The 18,447-nt window shown below is 33.6% G+C and overlaps 6 protein-coding genes across 6 annotated transcripts in view; 3 read left to right on the forward strand and 3 right to left on the reverse strand.

Annotated features, from left to right (window-relative positions):
* Window positions 1-306: 306 nt before the first annotated feature.
* Window positions 307-4,600, forward strand: TRIADDRAFT_52165 (uncharacterized protein; the record flags this gene model as incomplete). Its single annotated transcript, XM_002108032.1, has 11 exons — window positions 307-341; window positions 549-624; window positions 2,337-2,387; window positions 2,608-2,679; window positions 3,153-3,220; window positions 3,381-3,416; window positions 3,597-3,669; window positions 3,792-3,957; window positions 4,063-4,251; window positions 4,327-4,393; window positions 4,567-4,600. The coding sequence occupies 11 exons, from the start codon at window positions 307-309 to the stop codon at window positions 4,598-4,600; spliced, it is 867 nt and encodes a 288-aa protein (XP_002108068.1).
* A 706-nt stretch (window positions 4,601-5,306) lies between these two features.
* Window positions 5,307-7,787, reverse strand: TRIADDRAFT_36985 (expressed hypothetical protein). Its single transcript, XM_002108770.1, has 5 exons — window positions 7,669-7,787; window positions 6,772-6,842; window positions 6,367-6,538; window positions 5,580-5,815; window positions 5,307-5,506 (listed from the first exon to the last, which is right to left on the reverse strand). Exons 1-5 carry the CDS (start codon window positions 7,694-7,696, stop codon window positions 5,504-5,506), a joined length of 510 nt encoding a protein of 169 aa, XP_002108806.1. The 5' UTR covers window positions 7,697-7,787; the 3' UTR covers window positions 5,307-5,503.
* A 1,287-nt stretch (window positions 7,788-9,074) lies between these two features.
* On the forward strand, window positions 9,075-9,554 carry TRIADDRAFT_49711 (uncharacterized protein; the record flags this gene model as incomplete). The annotated part of the gene is made up of 1 exon (XM_002108033.1): window positions 9,075-9,554. The coding sequence occupies one exon, from the start codon at window positions 9,075-9,077 to the stop codon at window positions 9,552-9,554; it is 480 nt and encodes a 159-aa protein (XP_002108069.1).
* A 1,224-nt stretch (window positions 9,555-10,778) lies between these two features.
* On the forward strand, window positions 10,779-12,837 carry TRIADDRAFT_52168 (uncharacterized protein; the record flags this gene model as incomplete). Its single annotated transcript, XM_002108034.1, has 6 exons — window positions 10,779-10,845; window positions 11,784-11,866; window positions 12,153-12,227; window positions 12,372-12,470; window positions 12,563-12,632; window positions 12,713-12,837. 6 exons carry the CDS (start codon window positions 10,779-10,781, stop codon window positions 12,835-12,837), a joined length of 519 nt encoding a protein of 172 aa, XP_002108070.1.
* A 1,072-nt stretch (window positions 12,838-13,909) lies between these two features.
* TRIADDRAFT_17435 (uncharacterized protein) lies at window positions 13,910-15,325 on the reverse strand (the record flags this gene model as incomplete). Its single annotated transcript, XM_002108771.1, has 4 exons — window positions 13,910-13,972; window positions 14,058-14,187; window positions 14,304-14,355; window positions 15,214-15,325. Coding segments are annotated over 4 exons (357 nt in total), but the record flags the coding sequence as incomplete, so codon positions are not given.
* Window positions 15,326-16,646: 1,321 nt separating this feature from the next.
* Window positions 16,647-18,447, reverse strand: part of TRIADDRAFT_52170 (uncharacterized protein) — a gene marked incomplete at both ends in the record, with an annotated part of 2,089 nt that continues 288 nt past the window's right edge. The window contains 4 exons of the mRNA XM_002108772.1: window positions 16,647-16,790; window positions 17,097-17,136; window positions 17,780-17,906; window positions 18,124-18,150. Coding sequence (XP_002108808.1) covers window positions 16,647-16,790; window positions 17,097-17,136; window positions 17,780-17,906; window positions 18,124-18,150 — 338 coding nt within the window. The remainder of the gene's footprint in view (window positions 16,791-17,096; window positions 17,137-17,779; window positions 17,907-18,123; window positions 18,151-18,447) is intronic.

The following is an 18,447-nucleotide window of genomic DNA, read 5'->3' on the forward strand; positions in this document are numbered from 1 at the left end:
TATGATGTACGTTTTAATAAAGCGCAGTTTAATCACTTTAATGTCTATAGAATCCAATATTACAATACTGAAATTACAAATATCATACATCTTCCAAAGCTGATGAGATACAGTATATTTTGTATTGACGCTTGTTTACAACTACTGAATGCAGCTTAAACTATTCGATATAAATGACTTGGTTACGATCAAAAACGTTTCATGACGAAAGATAGAAGATACGAGTGCATGCAACCGCGAACGTGCAGAATAGCCTTACCGATCGCCTGCTTTTCGATAGAGGTTGGATAAAACATTGGAGTAGGAATGGCTACTATTAAGGTCCATCTTTTCTTAACAAGGTTAGCTGTAATAGCGTCCAAAGTGAGCTATGACGTACAATATTCAAGATGATTCCCCTAAAGTAGTAATTATCGGATAAGGTTGCCTATAAATGGAACACTTTAGTAGTTAGTTGATTATTGCATTTCGTTGAATACTCCTTTGTAGTTCACCTATATTCGACACACTGTTACAAGTAATCATTCAAATTTTATTCCATTCAACAGACACTGTTTAATATACAATCCATTGGGTATAAGAAAGAGAGAAAAAGAGAGAAAAAAAATAGCTACTCCTTGTCATGTTTGTATACTAGCATTGTATCTTAACTCGTATAAACGCCATTATAACTAATTGATAAATGATTACAAATTGATAGTCGATGAAGACTGAGGCTTTCTGAAAGCAAATAATTGCAGTTATTTTCTCCTACCTTGTCGTCCCTTTGAGTTCAAAGGTACACAGTATACTATTGCAAATGATTTCTTACAAGATGATTTTAATCCTTGTCAATTGGCTCTCTGAATAGTTATTATTGTTGGAGATCTGGCCAACAGCGTCAACTATTGTAAGGAGGTTTTAAATTTGAAAATTGAATGTATGCAATCAGCGTCGGTTTGCTGGATTTGGCATAGTAACGTTTACACTGCAGTACCGTCAGTTGGTATTGTGACAGGAGTACTGTAGACTGTAGACTGTACACTGTACACTGTACGGTACTGTACAGTACTGTACACTTGCAGCAGTGAGTCGCAAAAATCAAATTTCAACTCCAGGGTTTTTTCATACTAAAGCCTATTAACTACCTTGGTAATGAAGCCAAGAAACTACTTTACTCGTCTATGGTTCAGTACGCGTCCAGTTTGTTTTCATAATGTGATCCCATAGAGGTAAGAAGGACTTTTCTTACCTCTACCGTACTGTACTGTATGTCTGATCGGTAGAATTCCAAGCTGTACTGTACAGTACAGTACAGTACAAAAAAATGGAATGAAATCGATCTAGTATTGACTTTTTTATTCCATTTTTCAAAATCTGGAAAGAATTTCTACACAGTGTAATTTTTGACTTCTACTGTACAGTGTACAGTACTGTACAGTAACTGTAGCAAGGACTTTTATTGTATTGTACTGTAAGACTAATACTGTATGGCGTACAGTATAGTACTGTACTGTACTGTACTGTACAGTACTGTGATCAATTCTTACAGTACTGGACTGGAAACCCGTGCTAGTACTGTAGACTGTAGACTGTACACTGTACACTGTACCGTAACGCAGTGGCAGCTCGATGAAAGGACAAAGAAAAACGAAAGCTATTCTCGTCGCGAAACATTTCAAATTTGAAAATCATCAACACCAATCCACAAAATACGGATCAATTCAACTATCCATACCTAATACAAGCCGACTGGCCATTATATAAAAAATCATTGGAACATTGGATATTATAATAATGATACAGAAGCATGACGGTTAGGATTGAGAATGGAAATTTGTAATTACAGTACACTGTTTCGATGGCAATACCGTCTAGCATAGTTGGATCATTCTCCTGAGTAAATAACATGATTTATAGATCGTAGTCAGTTGTTTCATTTCTAATGTTGATAAATCGAAACAGCCTAATTAAAATGAATCATGCAATGAATCCATTGCAATCTGTAAACGCGCTAATTTGCAGCAGAAATATTGAAATGAATTTCAACTACGGCAGTATAGTGCAGAGTATTCACAGGATTGTCATAAAGTGACCGTGGACAGAAATTCTACATAACGATATTTATTGATAATACTTACCGTCATCAACACTAAATTATTATATCATCAATCTAAAATAATAATAGAAGAATCTTATTATACAAGGTCATTTTGTGACAAGTACACTGGTACATTGAAGTCACTGTCAAAATAATAATCGTAATTCTGATATTAACAACTACAGCTGATAATTTGATATCCAAATACCTTGGAAGCTAAACTTTTAACTGTAGGCTATCTCTACGGATATTTTAGTCAAAATTTCAACAACTTTTAGCCGATATCGCTAATATTGGAAGTACTACGGTGAGTTAGTTTACCAAGAGGTCAATTTCACCTGCATCCTCTTTTCATGTTTCGTTAATGAGATATCCTTAATTCAGTATGCATTCTCTTCTATTCCAATGAGCAACACTGGATACTGTACAAGTGTACATATAATATTAAGATCGGCTATACTGTGTATCCTTTAAATTAATTACATTATACACCATACTAATGCACGCAATCACCTCTTTTATGTTAGGGATTTAAGTATTTCACTCTTCAGTTAAACGGAAAAGAAGAATTGCTATGTTCTATATTAAACAGTCCTTCGGTATGCAATTGTTGTACTTATTTTACTAACATATATAGTAAACATGGGTATTACATAATTAAAATGGATATTGTATAACAGATATCATAACTACACCGTATGTCAATGATGTTGGACTGAGCGTTAGTGTCTTAACTGATAGATGCTGATGCATTTTTTTGGTTAAAAGTTATTCGTCTTAAAATTATAGTCTTAGCGCATATTAGTATGAACACTTTATGATATTAGCTCTCGTGAAGATGATAAATACTTTTAATCTAATGAAATCCTCTAATTGATAACCTAGAAAAATTATAATATCTTTGAAATGAATTGTTTTAAAATAATGAAAACTTATTTAATACTTTGAAACTGGAAATTCCTCCGTTCATCTGCATAGCAAATGGTGCAGACTGTCCGGAATAGATCTACGAAGTTGTACTAATTATGCATACAAACTTATTTATTATTTGAATTAATATTCTTACGTTAAGATTTACAGCAATGAAAATGCTATTGGTTGGGATGATATATACGATACCAACAATATATCAAAGAAAAGGTCATTGAAATAACGTTTATCATGCACTACAACGCACCAAAATCAATTCATATATACATAGCAGCACTCAGCTTCTAATTACATTCTTAAATATCAGTAGTGTGTCGTAGACAACAAATTGCTAACAGTCTTGAATATTATTCTTTAAAATAATTCATAGGCGACCTCCGCTATTATCGCAGATGAGCCAAAGCAAGTAAGCACGAATAAGAATATAATTCGAGTATTTTGTAAGCTACTTCTATATGCACGTGTATGTAGAATCTAATCAACTAATATTGTAATGTATACATTACTACGTCGTTATATTACATGTACTCTTGGAATCCATTCAATCCGATATGGAATCGAACACACTTGTCAACGTTATACTTAGTTTATTAAAAGAATCTGGCGGTACTGGCTCTAGCTTGCCTCCAGCTAGCCCTCCGATATCTTGTATCAGTAATGTAAGTACTTATGTTGATTATTTATTAAATAAATAAAATAGGAGATAAAATAAGTAAAGTTATAAAAATTCACTATTATTAAGTATGTAATATGAAAAAAATTTAATGTATTTATGATATAGGCTGATGAAACATTATTCCTGATTGGTGCTTATCCGCTTTACGACCGGCCGTATGTTTGGATTCGAAACAATCATAGCCGCTTCATGGTAGATTCAGATTTAGAAAATGAAAAAACGAAGAGCAGCCCCTTACGATTAAAGTCATCACTTGAATGGGAAAAGAGAGGTTAAACATTATTACATTATATCCAAGCTGAACCGTTGATTTTACAGAATCTTGCTAATGCTACATAACAACCGTGACACATGTACCATTTACGTACAACCGTAGATATTCGAATCTGGGATATAATAGCAGAACTTGTAACTATTTCATGCAGACCGTCACCAAGAAATCCATTCGCTATCGATATAGATTATTATGATAATTCTCCACTTGTTGAGAGTACTTTGGCTACTGGATCTACTATTCGAATTTTACAGGAAATTGTTACTTCAAGTCACCCATACAATGACAAAGGTACCAATAACGACGCATTGTGTATAGAACTATCATGGTTACAATACTATGTACTCTTCTACGTATATATCTTAGTGTGGGATGACTTACAGCAGCTGACCAAACGCCATTTCGAAGACTTGGAAGCAGTAGTTGGAAACTGGTATAGCAATTGAAACACTAATCAGGTACAGTATTTTTGGAGTCATGCACTACTGGACCAAATCCAGAAGGTATCACACAATCGAATCTTCTCACAAGGAAATGAGTATATCAATGGTGAAGTTTCCGGCTATTAATTAGTTGATGATTTATTTATTTAATGTTGCATTACAGCAAAGTTATATCAGATTGTAGCCCTCTAATGTGAATGTATGATTTAACTGTACAAAGTATATAAAATTTGAAATTTTACACAGTATATCATCCATCCACTACAGCATATCTCTACCGCTAGCCAACTAATGTAACGTTACGATGAACATATTTATGTCAAGTTTAGTTATCATGCGCTTATTGATTAACCACCGTCAAAATCAAATTCTTATCATCTTTGATCAATGTAATCATGACTAAACTACTTCTTTAATAAAGGTAATTATACCAATTGTTGACCTGTTAAAGCTAAATCTAAAAATGTAATTAGGAAATTTATCGACACTTTCGGCATATGAAAATGTTGAAATCTGCAGACTAGTAAAGTGCGAAACTATATATTATGAATACTACGGTATATCTAATGTATAGTGTATACTGTATTACATTACATCAAGTACTATATCTAACGAATTCGAATTGCAAAGCCGTAACCTCAATCGAATACGAATATTGAATTATAATTATTCATCGTATGCAACATATAATAGTACAAGCGTGGTAACCTACCTGTACTGTATCTAATACAGTACTCTGATTGTAAGCACCTCACCAACTCTAGTTTTCGAATGAGTATAAGCTAGGTGAGAAGAACGTCCGCTGCAGTTTAAAGTCAACGGCAATATGCGTGTATGTCCCAGCGCTTTGCATAACAGAGAACCTTTTATTACTATCACAATGAAGTTATGCCATTGAATCCACATTTAACCATGTCATTTTACTCTTTTATTAATAGGATTAGCAAATCTCTTATGCATATGATTAAGTACATTAAGAAATATATCGCTACACGAGTACATCTTCGCCCGACTAGATCTTAGCATATAAATGCTATCCATTATAGCAATGCCAAAGATCAGAAAGAATTTTTTGAAACCGGGTACGTATTCAAGATTAGTTACTACAGCGAACAAGAAAGAAAGTAATTTAGTTATAGCCTCATAAATGCCACCTAAAAGATGTTGAAATCTTACGTATTTCTCTTGATTGACTCCATCTTTCCATACGATACCGAATGGAGTAATACCATCCTCGCGGAAGTTAACCAAAACCAACAAACAAGTAGAGTCTTTGGATTCTCCCATGTAAAAATCCCAATCCTTGAAAGTATTTAAAATTTTTGGTACCATTGCAGATGCACCTTTCTTAAAGACGCTAACACGATCAGGGCTATTTTCTTCAAGGTATCCCAATAATTTCTTCATGTAGACTAGAAATGGGATAGAAAATTTCAAATGATTGTCGTTGTGATTAATTATTAGCTATACCGTATAATTTAATTTAAAGTAATTGATAATATAATAGTTGGCAGAACACTAACACTACCATTAACATTAATTCTTAATAAAATGGAAGTACTAATTACTGCACATATAGCACTATGAGTATGCAATCTTTACAAAAAGAGCGTCACCTCTTTCCTGAAAATATGTACAGTACATAGAGATAAATAACCTCTATGAGCTACTATACAGTGCACCTTCCGAAGTTTGAACTCTTAGGTGGATTACTAAAGACTCATGATGGTATCCGAAAAAATTATTAAACTACTATTCCACTTCGATTAACACTCGAACAAGTGGTAAAGAATTAGTGTAACTAGCTTTATAATCCGGTCAGAAGTTATGCATCAGTAGCAAAATATCGCGTTCACTATACAGAGTGCATGAGTCCATTTCTACTCTAAGCATTTTCATCTAAATGATACATCTGGAAACATCTTCACCACAAGTATTAGAATCAATCAACAGCCATTCTAACCTTTAATGTAAGATTGAAACTCTTTCTTAGTGAGATCTATCTTCTCTAATCGATTGGCAAGAACGAAGTTAATTCCACTAACACTGCTAGCCTCACTTGTTTCATCAGCCACCTCTGCAGATGCATTACCACCAATCGCTGATTCAGGAATATCAGTGACTTCTGATGTCATCTACAAAACACGAACAAGCACCTTGGAATTTACTAACACTAAAACATTGGCTTAGTGTATGCAAAATTGTTTTAAAATCAATTCGTTTTCTATCTTAACCGGTGCCACCTCAACTCTGTAGTACACTTTAACCGTTTTAAACCAACATAAGATATGACATGAATATGTATAGACACTACACCATCGTACAAGTACAAAGGGTCATTGCACTTATTTTATTTCAAGTACCATACCTTGCCTTCAATTTCGTAATACAAATCATCTTTTAATACGTATGGAATACCGTCGGAAAAAATTTCTTGATCTAGAATTTCAATTAAATAAGCGTATTTTACCTCCAGTCGTTGAAGAAAGTCAAACAAATAATCTTTAAATAATGTCGAGTGACGCAGAGTATACTACATCACCATCAATATATGAAGGTTAAAATGAGAGTAAATTATGATGCAAGATTTCAATCACGTCAATCAAGTTGAGAAAGAATATAAATTATAGATTTCAGGAAAAAGAAACATCTTGATTCACTGAGATCGAAGGGGTTTTATGAGAATATTTCATTCTCGATGGTCAGGCTAACTGATGAACTTTAGTTTTAATAGTTTTAATTTAGGACGATAAAATGTAATCCTCAGTATCTCTAATCTAGTGCACATTACAGAGGATCACTACAGAATTTTCAGATAGATTTCTGATCCGACTATACCAGTGATACCTGTACGTACAAACAGGCATCGTACTGATTCATTTCGCAATCTACCGCATCATACGAATTGAAGTATGCTAATATTAGCTATACTGTACTGTACGTACAGTGGAAGGATGGCTTACGTATTCGAAGCAAAACGGCTTTAATTGAAGTCTACTCTTCCTAATAATACAGTACGAGTATATCAACTTATTATTCTCTGCATATATCAAGAAAATAGAAACTAAACTTCGTCTATAGTAGAACACATCTAACATTAACGTCTTTCAGCTACATTTCAAGGCACGTTCAGTTTTACCCAGTAGCACTGTAGTCGATCGTAAAGAGTTGATAACAACGTTTCCAACTCACTAAAATGCGAAAATAATCACAAATACACCAGTCATTTCCTGCACAAAACTTTATTAGTGATACATTACCGTACCATTAAAAACGTCTTTGAAGACGATCATTGTCGATTAAAGAAGGATTTGGAAGGCTTTGGTTCGAAATTGGAGTAACACTGAAGCCGCCACTAGCGCAACGACAGATATTTCTGAAAAGGAAGCTTTTGAAGGCGTGACGTCAGCATCATACCCACGCGCTTACAAGCATGCGTACTTATCCACAATCCGCACAGTAAGACCGCAGGGAGCAGGGACTACTAAAAAAAGAAAGAGACGTTTGAATATTTGAAAGCACGGTCGTGTACAAGTACAAGTACAGTACTGTAGTACTGTCATGGTCTCATGGACCAGAAATACCGTATGCTGTACCTTGCTTTTTACTTTTTAGAGACCTTTAAAAGAGTCTCTAATAATAATAAGGGTCTCTACTGTACTACTTGGATTGGACACTGAGTGGACACTCTCCTCGGACGGACAGACTTTTTACTTCAGGTGGCCGAAAATGTCCAAAAATAGCTACTCAGTAAGGATCTTCTGAATCTGTTTTCTAAATGGTATTAATTTAAATAACACTAGTGCAAACTCCCGTCGCTTTGCTGACTGTTTACGATAATGTGCTCATTTAACAGATAGTATTACCATTTGTCGTAGACCTGTCAGAGGTTCAGTAACTTTATACCGTGTACTTTAGAAAAAATCAGTCAATTCAGAATCGACTATCTCCATACTATTTAAAGTACAGTACTGCACTGTCATAATGAGGTGTTTGACACAATTTGTTGACGAAATTAGGCCAAATGTTTGTCCGTCCAGACTGTCCGGTCCGGTTTAGTCAATGTACTGTACATTGTATTGTGCAAAACTAACCTGGCAGCTAACATAATTTGCAGCATGGTCGCGTATCTCGATGCTTTCTCTTTTTTCGAGTAGTACTTGGTACTGTTTTACTCCACTAATACTGTACTGCACTTTATTTTTAGAATACAGTGGCCCAAAAGGGACAACTTTACAGAACAGAATCTGTACAGTTGTCCCTTTTGAGCCACAATATCAGAGGCTTGACTGTAACGGTACAGTACAGTAGATAGGGGGAGTACAGTATACTGTACAGTAGTACTGTACAGTACAGTTCAGCTATTTCAGTTGACCTCCACCAAATTCGGGGTCAGCAGGTTAATCAATATATAATTAATTATTAATAATTAATTAATATAGAGATATATATAATTAATTAATAAACGCTCACTTGGGTTAAAATATTGCTTTGCAAAGTTGAGCAGTCTTTTATTCTTTCTGAAACCAATCCATATTCTTTTTTTCGTAGCAGAACGCGTATTACTGTATTACGTTGGAGGTGCAAACAACAACGGTTCAGTTGATAAATTAACAGTTAAATAAAAAAGAAATAAGTTCAAATTACTAACTACTCGTATAAATTAATAACATGGTTATCGCAGTCGGAGATAAGATACCATCGTACCGATTACAGCAAGGCAGTCCTGGCAATAATGTCGACATCGCTGAACTTGTTGCCAACAAGAAAGCAATCATATTTGGTGTTCCTGGAGCCTTCACTCCTGGCTGCCACAGATCGCACTTACCTGGTTATGTAGCTGATTACGATAAGATCGTGGCGAAAGGTGTCGATATTATCATTTGCGTATCTGTTAATGATGCTTTCGTCGTTGATGCTTGGGGAAAAAGTGTCGGAGCAGAGAACAAAGTAGTCATGCTAGCTGATCCAGTCGCTGCATTTACCAAGGCTATTGGAATGGATCTTGATGCTACACCAATTTTAGGAAATATCCGTTCTAAGCGCTATTCCATGATTCTGTCCGACGGTGTACTTACAAACTTAAATGTCGAACCGGATGGTACTGGACTTACTTGTAGTTTATCCAACAGTATATTAAGTCAGCTTTAACAGTGGTAGTGAAGTCAGTGCTGCTATCGATTGTACGTATACTGCACTGTAGCTCAGTAGAATAGGCTAGCAAAATTCTGCTTTTGTACCGTGTCAAAGTTCCATTGTGATCAGTGTATAAGTTCGATGACAGCTGAATAGAATCTGCTCTGTTTTCGTTAATTGAAGACAGAAGGAGTCTGTTGGTGCGAGTGAAAAGCCTTTATCAGTCTCTGAGTGTCATTTTTTGAATAGGTGTGTTTGCTGACAGCTACTTGCCGATGTCTCTTAACTGCAATGAATCATCGTAGTTCTCTAATTTGTGTACGTTTCTGTTCAGCTTCAGCATTGACTGAAAGTACAGCATTGCAAGTACTGTACTCTTTTTACATTGTTCATGTTGAGGAATTATTATAAATTGCGGACTATAATGCATCAAAATAAAAAATTAAAAAGTGAAACATTGAATCCAGATTACTGAGCATTTAATTGAAAATCTTTTAGCCAGCAATTTTAGATCAGCAGATCGGATCATATTACCGATCAAATTTATAAGTTGATAACAAATTATATACTGTAACATAGATTGCTATACTGTATACTGTTCAGTACAGTAGAAGTAATTAAATCATCGTTAAACAGTCATCAACTCCTAATACACGCTATGCATCCTTGCCGTACAGTCTACAGTACTGTACAGTACTGTACTATGCTGTACCAGGCTGGACTGAACACTTGACTAGGACGGTCGGACATTGGGCCACAGTCATACCGTCTAATACTGTACTGTTCCAAACACCTCTATTTTGTCATATTGTATTGTATATATTGTAATGTTAGTTAAGAGGATGCTACGTTCTGTAATTTGCTTATTTTTCTAAATGAAGTAATACTTCATTGAAATCGATTTTATGTTACTAAATTCTACTTGAAAGCGATTATATAACATAATTATAGTTCTTGAATTAGCAAAAGTGATCAAGAAAAATAGACTCAAAAGATCCATACAGTAACTAATTTTTCGAGATTTTAGCCTCATTTGCTATAAAGCTCTGTCCGTCCGAGGGTGCCTTGTCCGTTCTGTCCGGTGTCCGTAGTCTGGATCATTTGCTGCAGCGCACTGTAGTCTCTGATGAGATGGTAGGTACGATTACACCTGATCCGGTAATTACACTTTACAAAAAAAAAAGATCTACAATTCAAGATTGAAATCTGCTCGATGAAAGATCTCAAAAGATAGATAGGATGCTCCTTACTCTATCAGATCAGCACAAGGATGACCTTCAGTATTTAACGACCGTTGACGTAGAAGGTTAGTACAAACCACATGAAAATTTCAATGCTATGTACTGTATCTTAGTACTACAAGCTTGAGTTAATAGTGTCAATCTTATTAACATGTTCTCCATGATAACCCGTAGTTAGTTATTACATCAATAATTATAATTAATATAGTATAATAGCTGACCGGTTAATGCAGTCTCCATACGTTATTGCTTATGAAGATTGCTAGCAACTGTAAATAGCTTACAACTATCGAACGCAATGGCATTTGTAGCCATTTCGTAGTGTCTTAGCTATTTAAGAATCCACTCGTATATACTGTAGAACACTTAAATTGATCCAATCAATAATAGACGTTGTGTGACAAAATAACTATATTGCGATACCAATCAAATCAGTCGACAAGCGTAATTCGTCCAATAATTATAGGCTACTCTAGTATATACAGTACATTGACAAATTAGTTAAATAAGATTTATTATACTGTATGTAACTGCAAGTATATGGAGATAGAATAATCACCCCTAAAATCTACTGTACCGTATTCGTTTAAGGTCTAGCACTTTGGAAGAAAGATGCTATTCTAATGGATAGCATTTTGTAAACTTGCATGAATGTCTTATCAGAAGATATGTTAATAAACTAATTATATAAAATCCTTCATCTTTAAAATATATTAATCATTCGAATCGCTGTTCATAAACCAAAAGTTTTTGAAGAATTCTGTCAAATTGCCTGTGCTACTGTACAAAATGGTCTAAACCCTAAAGTTTACCAAACTGCAGCCCGTGAGTAAAGACTGTCAAGTTATAAATTTGCATAGGTGTAATAAATGTATGAGCTCATATCGAATTCACGTATCCAAAATTGTAGTACACTATTTGTGGGAAGTTCTGTATTTGTATGCTAGCAGCTGCAAATCAACAACATGTTGACTGCGTTTGATACAAATTGTTTTCCTTTCAGAAAAATTAAATGTCCCCTCAAATACGATCAAAAATAGCGTTGGTGGACTTGTACATTTATTATTAGAGAGTGCAAAACTCGCGGTGAGTAGTTGACAAACCCAATTTATGTTGATGTCGTCTTTATCAATTGGGCCGTGCATATCTAGGCCTTTCATCTTATATGCGACGTTACCCTTTAAATTAATTAACAATTTAGCAATTGAAACGTTGTAATACCAGCTTGAACTATATTAGTTTACGATACGATAGCAGGGAATTTGAAACCTTAAATATCTCACTTAAATACAATATATCCGCTCGCATGACTGCAGAAAATTAATAATTTTAGGCAGTTGATTCACATAAATGATAATTTTTTGTTTGCTAGTTAAATGAGATCGATTTTCAGGATTCTGTCTTAACGCTAGGATTTAGTGAGGAGGCGAAAGAAACGTTACTGAAGGTATAGTAATAAAATCATATTCTTCTAAACAGTTCCAGCGATTCATACACTACCGTATTTATTAATGAGATACGAGTATATGCTAGCATTACTGAGTATTTCATAATATAAAAATATTTTGATTAATTGTATTGAAAACTGCAGGCGTATAAGCAAACATTGGATGAGGTCAGGAAAAATCTATCGAACGTTTCGCTGTCTTTACCTCATTATCGAAACTTGGAATGGCGATTTGATGTGCAGGTTGACTAATATAATCAGTTGATTGCTATAAATTTATACTGTAGTAACTAGCGTTTAATATACATATTATAATCTACAAAATATTTTTCCAGGTCGCTAGCCGAGCCTTAAGGCAACAGGTCGAACCGCGCATAGTTTTCAAGTTAAATGTAGTAGAAAATGGTAAGATAGCGCTCCTTGTTTTCGTAAAAATATCAACGTATTGTTTGCCGTTAAATGCTTGCTTTTATGTTATGCAATAGATACCGTAACTAGCGAATTGTTACAAACTGACATCAATAATCTCGCGCACATGGTTTCGAAATTGGAAGCTGCACTTGCAGAGATGAAAACTAATCACTGCCGTCGAATTCTACGTAACATCTAATGTATCTCTTTCCTTCTGTACGAATATTTCTAAATGAATACAAGCAATGTATTAGAATTTATACATAGTTTTTAAAAATATTTCACAAAAGCCGTGGTTAAGTTTGATGGTATGGTTGTGATCAAAGTCAAAACTACTGAATATTCAAATGTATATCATAGTGCCCTGTAATTCCAAATATAAATCATACTTTGAACTGCCAGATTACTTATTGTAGCACTACTCATGTAATTGTGTCTATTGTAGGTCTAAAATAATTATATTTTTATCCTTTATGTACAGTAATTAGTTTCGTATATGAAAATTACCGAATAAAATGCATTATGAGTTCATCAAAAAATATATAAGTTGTTTAATTTTGATATAAACACACTAAACCCTGTTAGCACAGTAAATAAATACAGTAACAGAAATTTTCGTGCAATATCATCATGTCACAAGGTAAATAAGAGTCTTAAAACAGTATCATACAGCGCTATAAATTAGAAATCTTACAAGAGTATCCTTAAGTTTAATTGTAAATGTACAATTTTTTATGAGTAGCCATTAAATTTTATAAATTAAACTTTTAGCAACTCCGTAGTAGAGTTCTATATATTTATTGCTATGATCTATCATAGTTACAGTAATATCATCCATAGCCATTGCATCTACCGATAAATTATGTACGATCTTTAGAACGACGTCGATAAGTATCCCTGTTTCTAGACCCATCAAACCTATCACGTCTAGAGTCTTTATCGCGCCTTTCGTTGAGCTTATAATCTCGATTCTTAGACCTATGCTGATTAGACTGATCGTCGTATGATGTAAATTTATCAGCACTTTTATATTCCGAAACAGATCTCTCCGGTTTTACTCTATTGTTTACTTCTTCTCGGTCTCGACTTTTATAATCATTATGGTCGGTTTTAAGACTCTTTTTCGAAGTAGTCTCTCTTTCATCCTTTCTTTTTCGATCTTTCTTTTGCTTTTTCTTTTTTACTTTTATTTCTTTCTCATCTTCTACCTCATCAACTTCGGATGATGACGGTGTCTTAGGTGCACAATTGGTACCCTTAATAATATTGCCATCTTCATCTTTTGGAGGTCGATAATTCTTTACGTGGTCAACACGTATTGTTCTATCAAGTAGCTACATTACATGAGGGCAAAAAAACAGTAATAATTGTAAAAGTTGTCCATATGTCCGGCTAAAAAACTCCAAGTATGCAATATACCTTAATTCCATTAAAATTATCAACCGCTAATGTAGTACTACGTTGATCTTCATAAGCCAAGAAGCAATATCCCTTTGTTTTACCGGTTTTTTTATCGCGTATATAATTAATATCAACAACTTCACCATATCTGTAAGACGTTAACGAGATAATTTAATTCATATTATTACAAATTAAGCAAAATAAATAATTAAGTTCACCCTAGATATTAATACAGTACTTGATAGAGATAGAGTGAATACGTACTGTGAGAAAACTGTAATTATGTCGCCTTCAGTTAGGCCGTAAGCTAGGCCGCCTAAGATTAAAGTATAGAAAGATCATAAATGTATGCATCACCAGCCAGTTAAAATACCATAGTTACATTTCAATGAAAAACTTCACATATGCTACGAATATGATTGAGAACAGGAAGAAGAGAGAGCTTAGTAATATCGTATAAATTTTCTATCTTTTCTAATGTTGAAGATTATACAAGTTTAGCTAAGCATAGTACATCCAGATCTAATCAATTGTATATACTACGGCAAAAATAGCCGTCTATTCCAAATTGAGCATAAGGGGAATAAAATTGCAACTTTAACACAGCACACCTAGAGGTTTATCAAGCTCCTAGTACTAATGATAACAATGATCGGTTCAATAATTGAATAGTAATTCAATGGATAGATTGCATGCGAATTCTGGATTAGATAATCAATACTTTAAACGTAAAAATTATTTCTTCTGTTGTATTTAGGTAATGAATTTAAACTTTCATAGGAACATTACAAATTACAGTAAAATTTTCTATCAAAATATCAACGAATTTCACAGCATGCAAAGTAAAGATTGAAGACTACTCTCAAAGTTACTTACTGTTACTTGTAACAAAGAGTAAGAAGGCTTCCACTCTACTATCGTTAAATCAGTAATAGAAATTACTCCTCTACATACGAGGGATTATTATTAATGATAGTATGCTCTCAATAAGACTTCTATTTTAGTTACATGCAATTACTACAGCTTTTAATCTCGAGCCGTAAACTGACTCAAATCCAATCAACCGATTGCGATATTCATACAGTAGTAGCAATTATACAAAGCACATACGTACATACGATCCAGTTAATAGTGTCAATGTACTCACAATTATTCCATTTATAACATAACATACCTATAAAAACATATGCACTTTCTTTATATTGATCGTGCCAAGTAGTGCTCTTGCTACCAGTAAGATGCAACTCTGTTTCGTTAATTTTTTGAATTGCCTTGACATTACTGATACATCAAGAGAGAACATCAACATTAGAAAACCCAACGATTACTTCTGCACTATCAATCTATCATGTCTATTTCAACACGAATTAGATATGACATAATTACAAGTATACTCTATAATGTGCTATACAGTGAAATAGTTATGTTTCCTTGGCTAAATAGCATTACATTAGACGAAATAACTCACTTCATGGTGATTCTTGTCGCATATAATTTTCCTTGAGGTCTTGAGATACTATATTTGCAAAGATTCGTGTTGGGTAGCTGTAGCTGCACCGTAGTATTTTTATACCTTAGTACAGTAGTACAGCATGATACTGTACACTGTATAATGCAGTATGTTATGAGTAATGCACTAGCAGCTGTCCTCGACTGCCGTCCGTACTGTACTAGGGCCAGATTATGAACGTACAGGTAGGGTTAGGGGAACTCGACTCTGCTGAATGTTCAAATATTCAACCATGGACTACTAGAAATTATAGCAGTAGATAAAAATTAAGGTATAATTTCTAATTTCTAGTCCATGGCGTTATAATATTTCACGTAGCGAGGCACAGATGGTAGTGATAGACGAAAGGAGTTTGAATGCTACTCTCAATGTAATAGAGTACAAGCAAATGTGCACCAAAACGAGTACCTTAATTTTTGCAAGCTTTTAAGCATTAAAATTAGTTGAACTAAAACGAGTGTACCCGTACATAATTACTTCCGTTAATCCTGCTTAATAGTATAAAATAAATAGTATGATATTGAACAGTGGAATATACACGATCGAATGTACATGAATATTAGTTTATTAGATGATCAAACTCAATTTGTAATACGAGCAGAACTACCGAAATTCGCCACTTCACCGTACTAACTGCGCCGTTTTAATCCTCCCTAGAAGCTATGAGCTTTTTCATTTAGATAGGCAGTAGCAATATTCTAATATTACATTCAAGGCGGATAAAAATCTTGTAATAAGTCATGTAAAATATGAATGAATTCTATTTCTTTTGAGAATGATACATAGTTAATGAAATAGGATAGACCTTTAATAAAATGCATTTATCGGTGAGTATACAGGATACAAACATGTCGGTATGGTATACTCATATGGTACACAAGTATTCTGCCGTAAAGGTGCATAATATCCTTTACATAGCTTATTTTAAATGTACTTACAATTAGTAATTGACTTTACGCTGAAATACTTTATCATTATTATTAATAATACATTCAACACGTTAACAAAATCCTACAGTATCTAATCTTTAGCATTGGATGTCGTTTTGTGCAACTAAATCCGTTGATTCATTTTCTTAATTTAGAACAGCCTATGAATTAATAATGCTGCATCATGTAGTTAACTTTATTCAAGAAAAACTGATTTTGCAAGGCAATCAATTCTTCACTTATGCTCTTTTCCTTGTCGTCACTTACGGGCTCAGCAGATAATTCCTTTGTATTATCTGTGTTGGTTTGCGACTATTAATGCAAATAATACAATGTATATTAGTGCAGTCCAAAAATCTTTACTTCATCATCGCAAAGCGGTAAAGAAATGGATTACTTATCATCTACTGGCAGTAACTACGACAAAGTCAAACTACGCCTATATTAGATTCACCTTTTATACAAATACAACCGTAATTTATTAGGCAAAAAAGTAATGAAATAAGTTTAATGACCGTAAACAAAAAGAAATGAATGGTAAATACTACTGTTCACATTGTATTAATATCTAACGTTTACATGATAATTCGTATTTATTACATTATGTGAATCATCTACCTTGCCGTATAATTCTTTAATTTCACGATATTTCCACTCCCTATAATTAATTGTCGAATAGCAAATGTTTTAATATCTAACGGCAGCAGATTTATCAAGATACCACCAAAAAAATTTTCAATTTCTATTTCAATATGGTGTTCTATGAAAGTACAATACCCATATAAAAATACCTACATGGTAACATTCTAGCGTACGATAACACCAAAATGCAACAAAGATGTACGCTGTCAAATTGATTATAGAATTTACACACCTTAACGATAGTACCCTTAAATATAACAGTAAAAAATGCCGGGATATCGTATTAATAATATAATATAATTTATGGTTTCTATTTGGAAAACTATAACTGATAATAAGTTATCTGAAATCCTGCAACAATTTTACTATCATAATCACTTTAAATTAGGAATCTACCAATAAATAAATTATGAAACGTATGAGAATTACTGCATAGATGACGATATTGTTTTTATAAATCTTGTACCAGGCAATACAAAATAGTAAGGAAATACGAGCAGGATCATATGAATTTCGTATTACTACATCATAAAGAAAATCTCAAATACTCTTTAATTTATATCAATCCTTTGATATTAATAAATAATAAAGATATCATATGAACGCTGCCTTAATGATTTGAGTAAATAAAAGCAAACATACGTATGTAAATCGTTTACCATAGTTTTATAGCTCGACGTTCAGCCCTACAAGACTCTTTCCATCGTTCATCTTGTCGAGTAACTGAATGATCGTTTGTACCAACTGCAGTGAAAGTTCCAACCGTATCGGATAAGGTTGAACATTCTGAAAGTGAAATAGACAACCTATCGGAATCAGCTGTATTAACTGCCTTATTCTGGAATTTGGAAGATTGCCCTTGCATTTCGCTTAAATAGCCACTTTTTGCTACTGCTTCAAGTTAAAGATTAAAAGCATAACTATTTCCTCTGCTGATTATTAGTTAGAATTACATATTACATTATGGTAAGCACCATAGTAGCCAAATTATAGTATTACTTACCTGAAATTGTGTAAATGATTTTCCTGCCTTAAAATGATATTAAAACGTACCTCTTAAAGCAATAAATTGAAATATTAACTGAAATTCTAACTCTCATACAAATATAACTTTTGAATTACGTGCGAAAGAAATCACCGATGTTTGTGATGTTATAACTTATTATCCTATAACTAAGTAACCAATGTAGAGTAAATGAATTACTTTACTGAGATTCCGATTTCTTAAAAGTCATCAATTTCATCTCCTAGGAAACGTTGTTTAAATTATTAGCTTTTATGACTATCAATTTACCTATTTTTATATACAATTAGCAATGCTTAATGG

This window comes from Trichoplax adhaerens, genomic scaffold (genome assembly GCF_000150275.1).
Source record: "Trichoplax adhaerens TRIADscaffold_1 genomic scaffold, whole genome shotgun sequence".
NCBI classification, from domain to species: domain Eukaryota; kingdom Metazoa; phylum Placozoa; class Uniplacotomia; order Trichoplacea; family Trichoplacidae; genus Trichoplax; species Trichoplax adhaerens.

Excerpts from the sequence above, each read along its gene's own strand:
- TRIADDRAFT_36985 (XM_002108770.1), bottom strand. The coding sequence starts at position 7,696 with ATGATCGTCTTCAAAGACGTTTTTAATG. Across the intron at positions 6,843-7,668 it reads CTTCAAAGACGTTTTTAATG|ATCAAGAAATTTTTTCCGAC; the intron begins GTACGGTAATGT and ends TTGAAATTCTAG. Across the intron at positions 5,816-6,366 it reads GTTTCAATCTTACATTAAAG|TCTACATGAAGAAATTATTG; the intron begins GTTAGAATGGCT and ends TCCCATTTCTAG.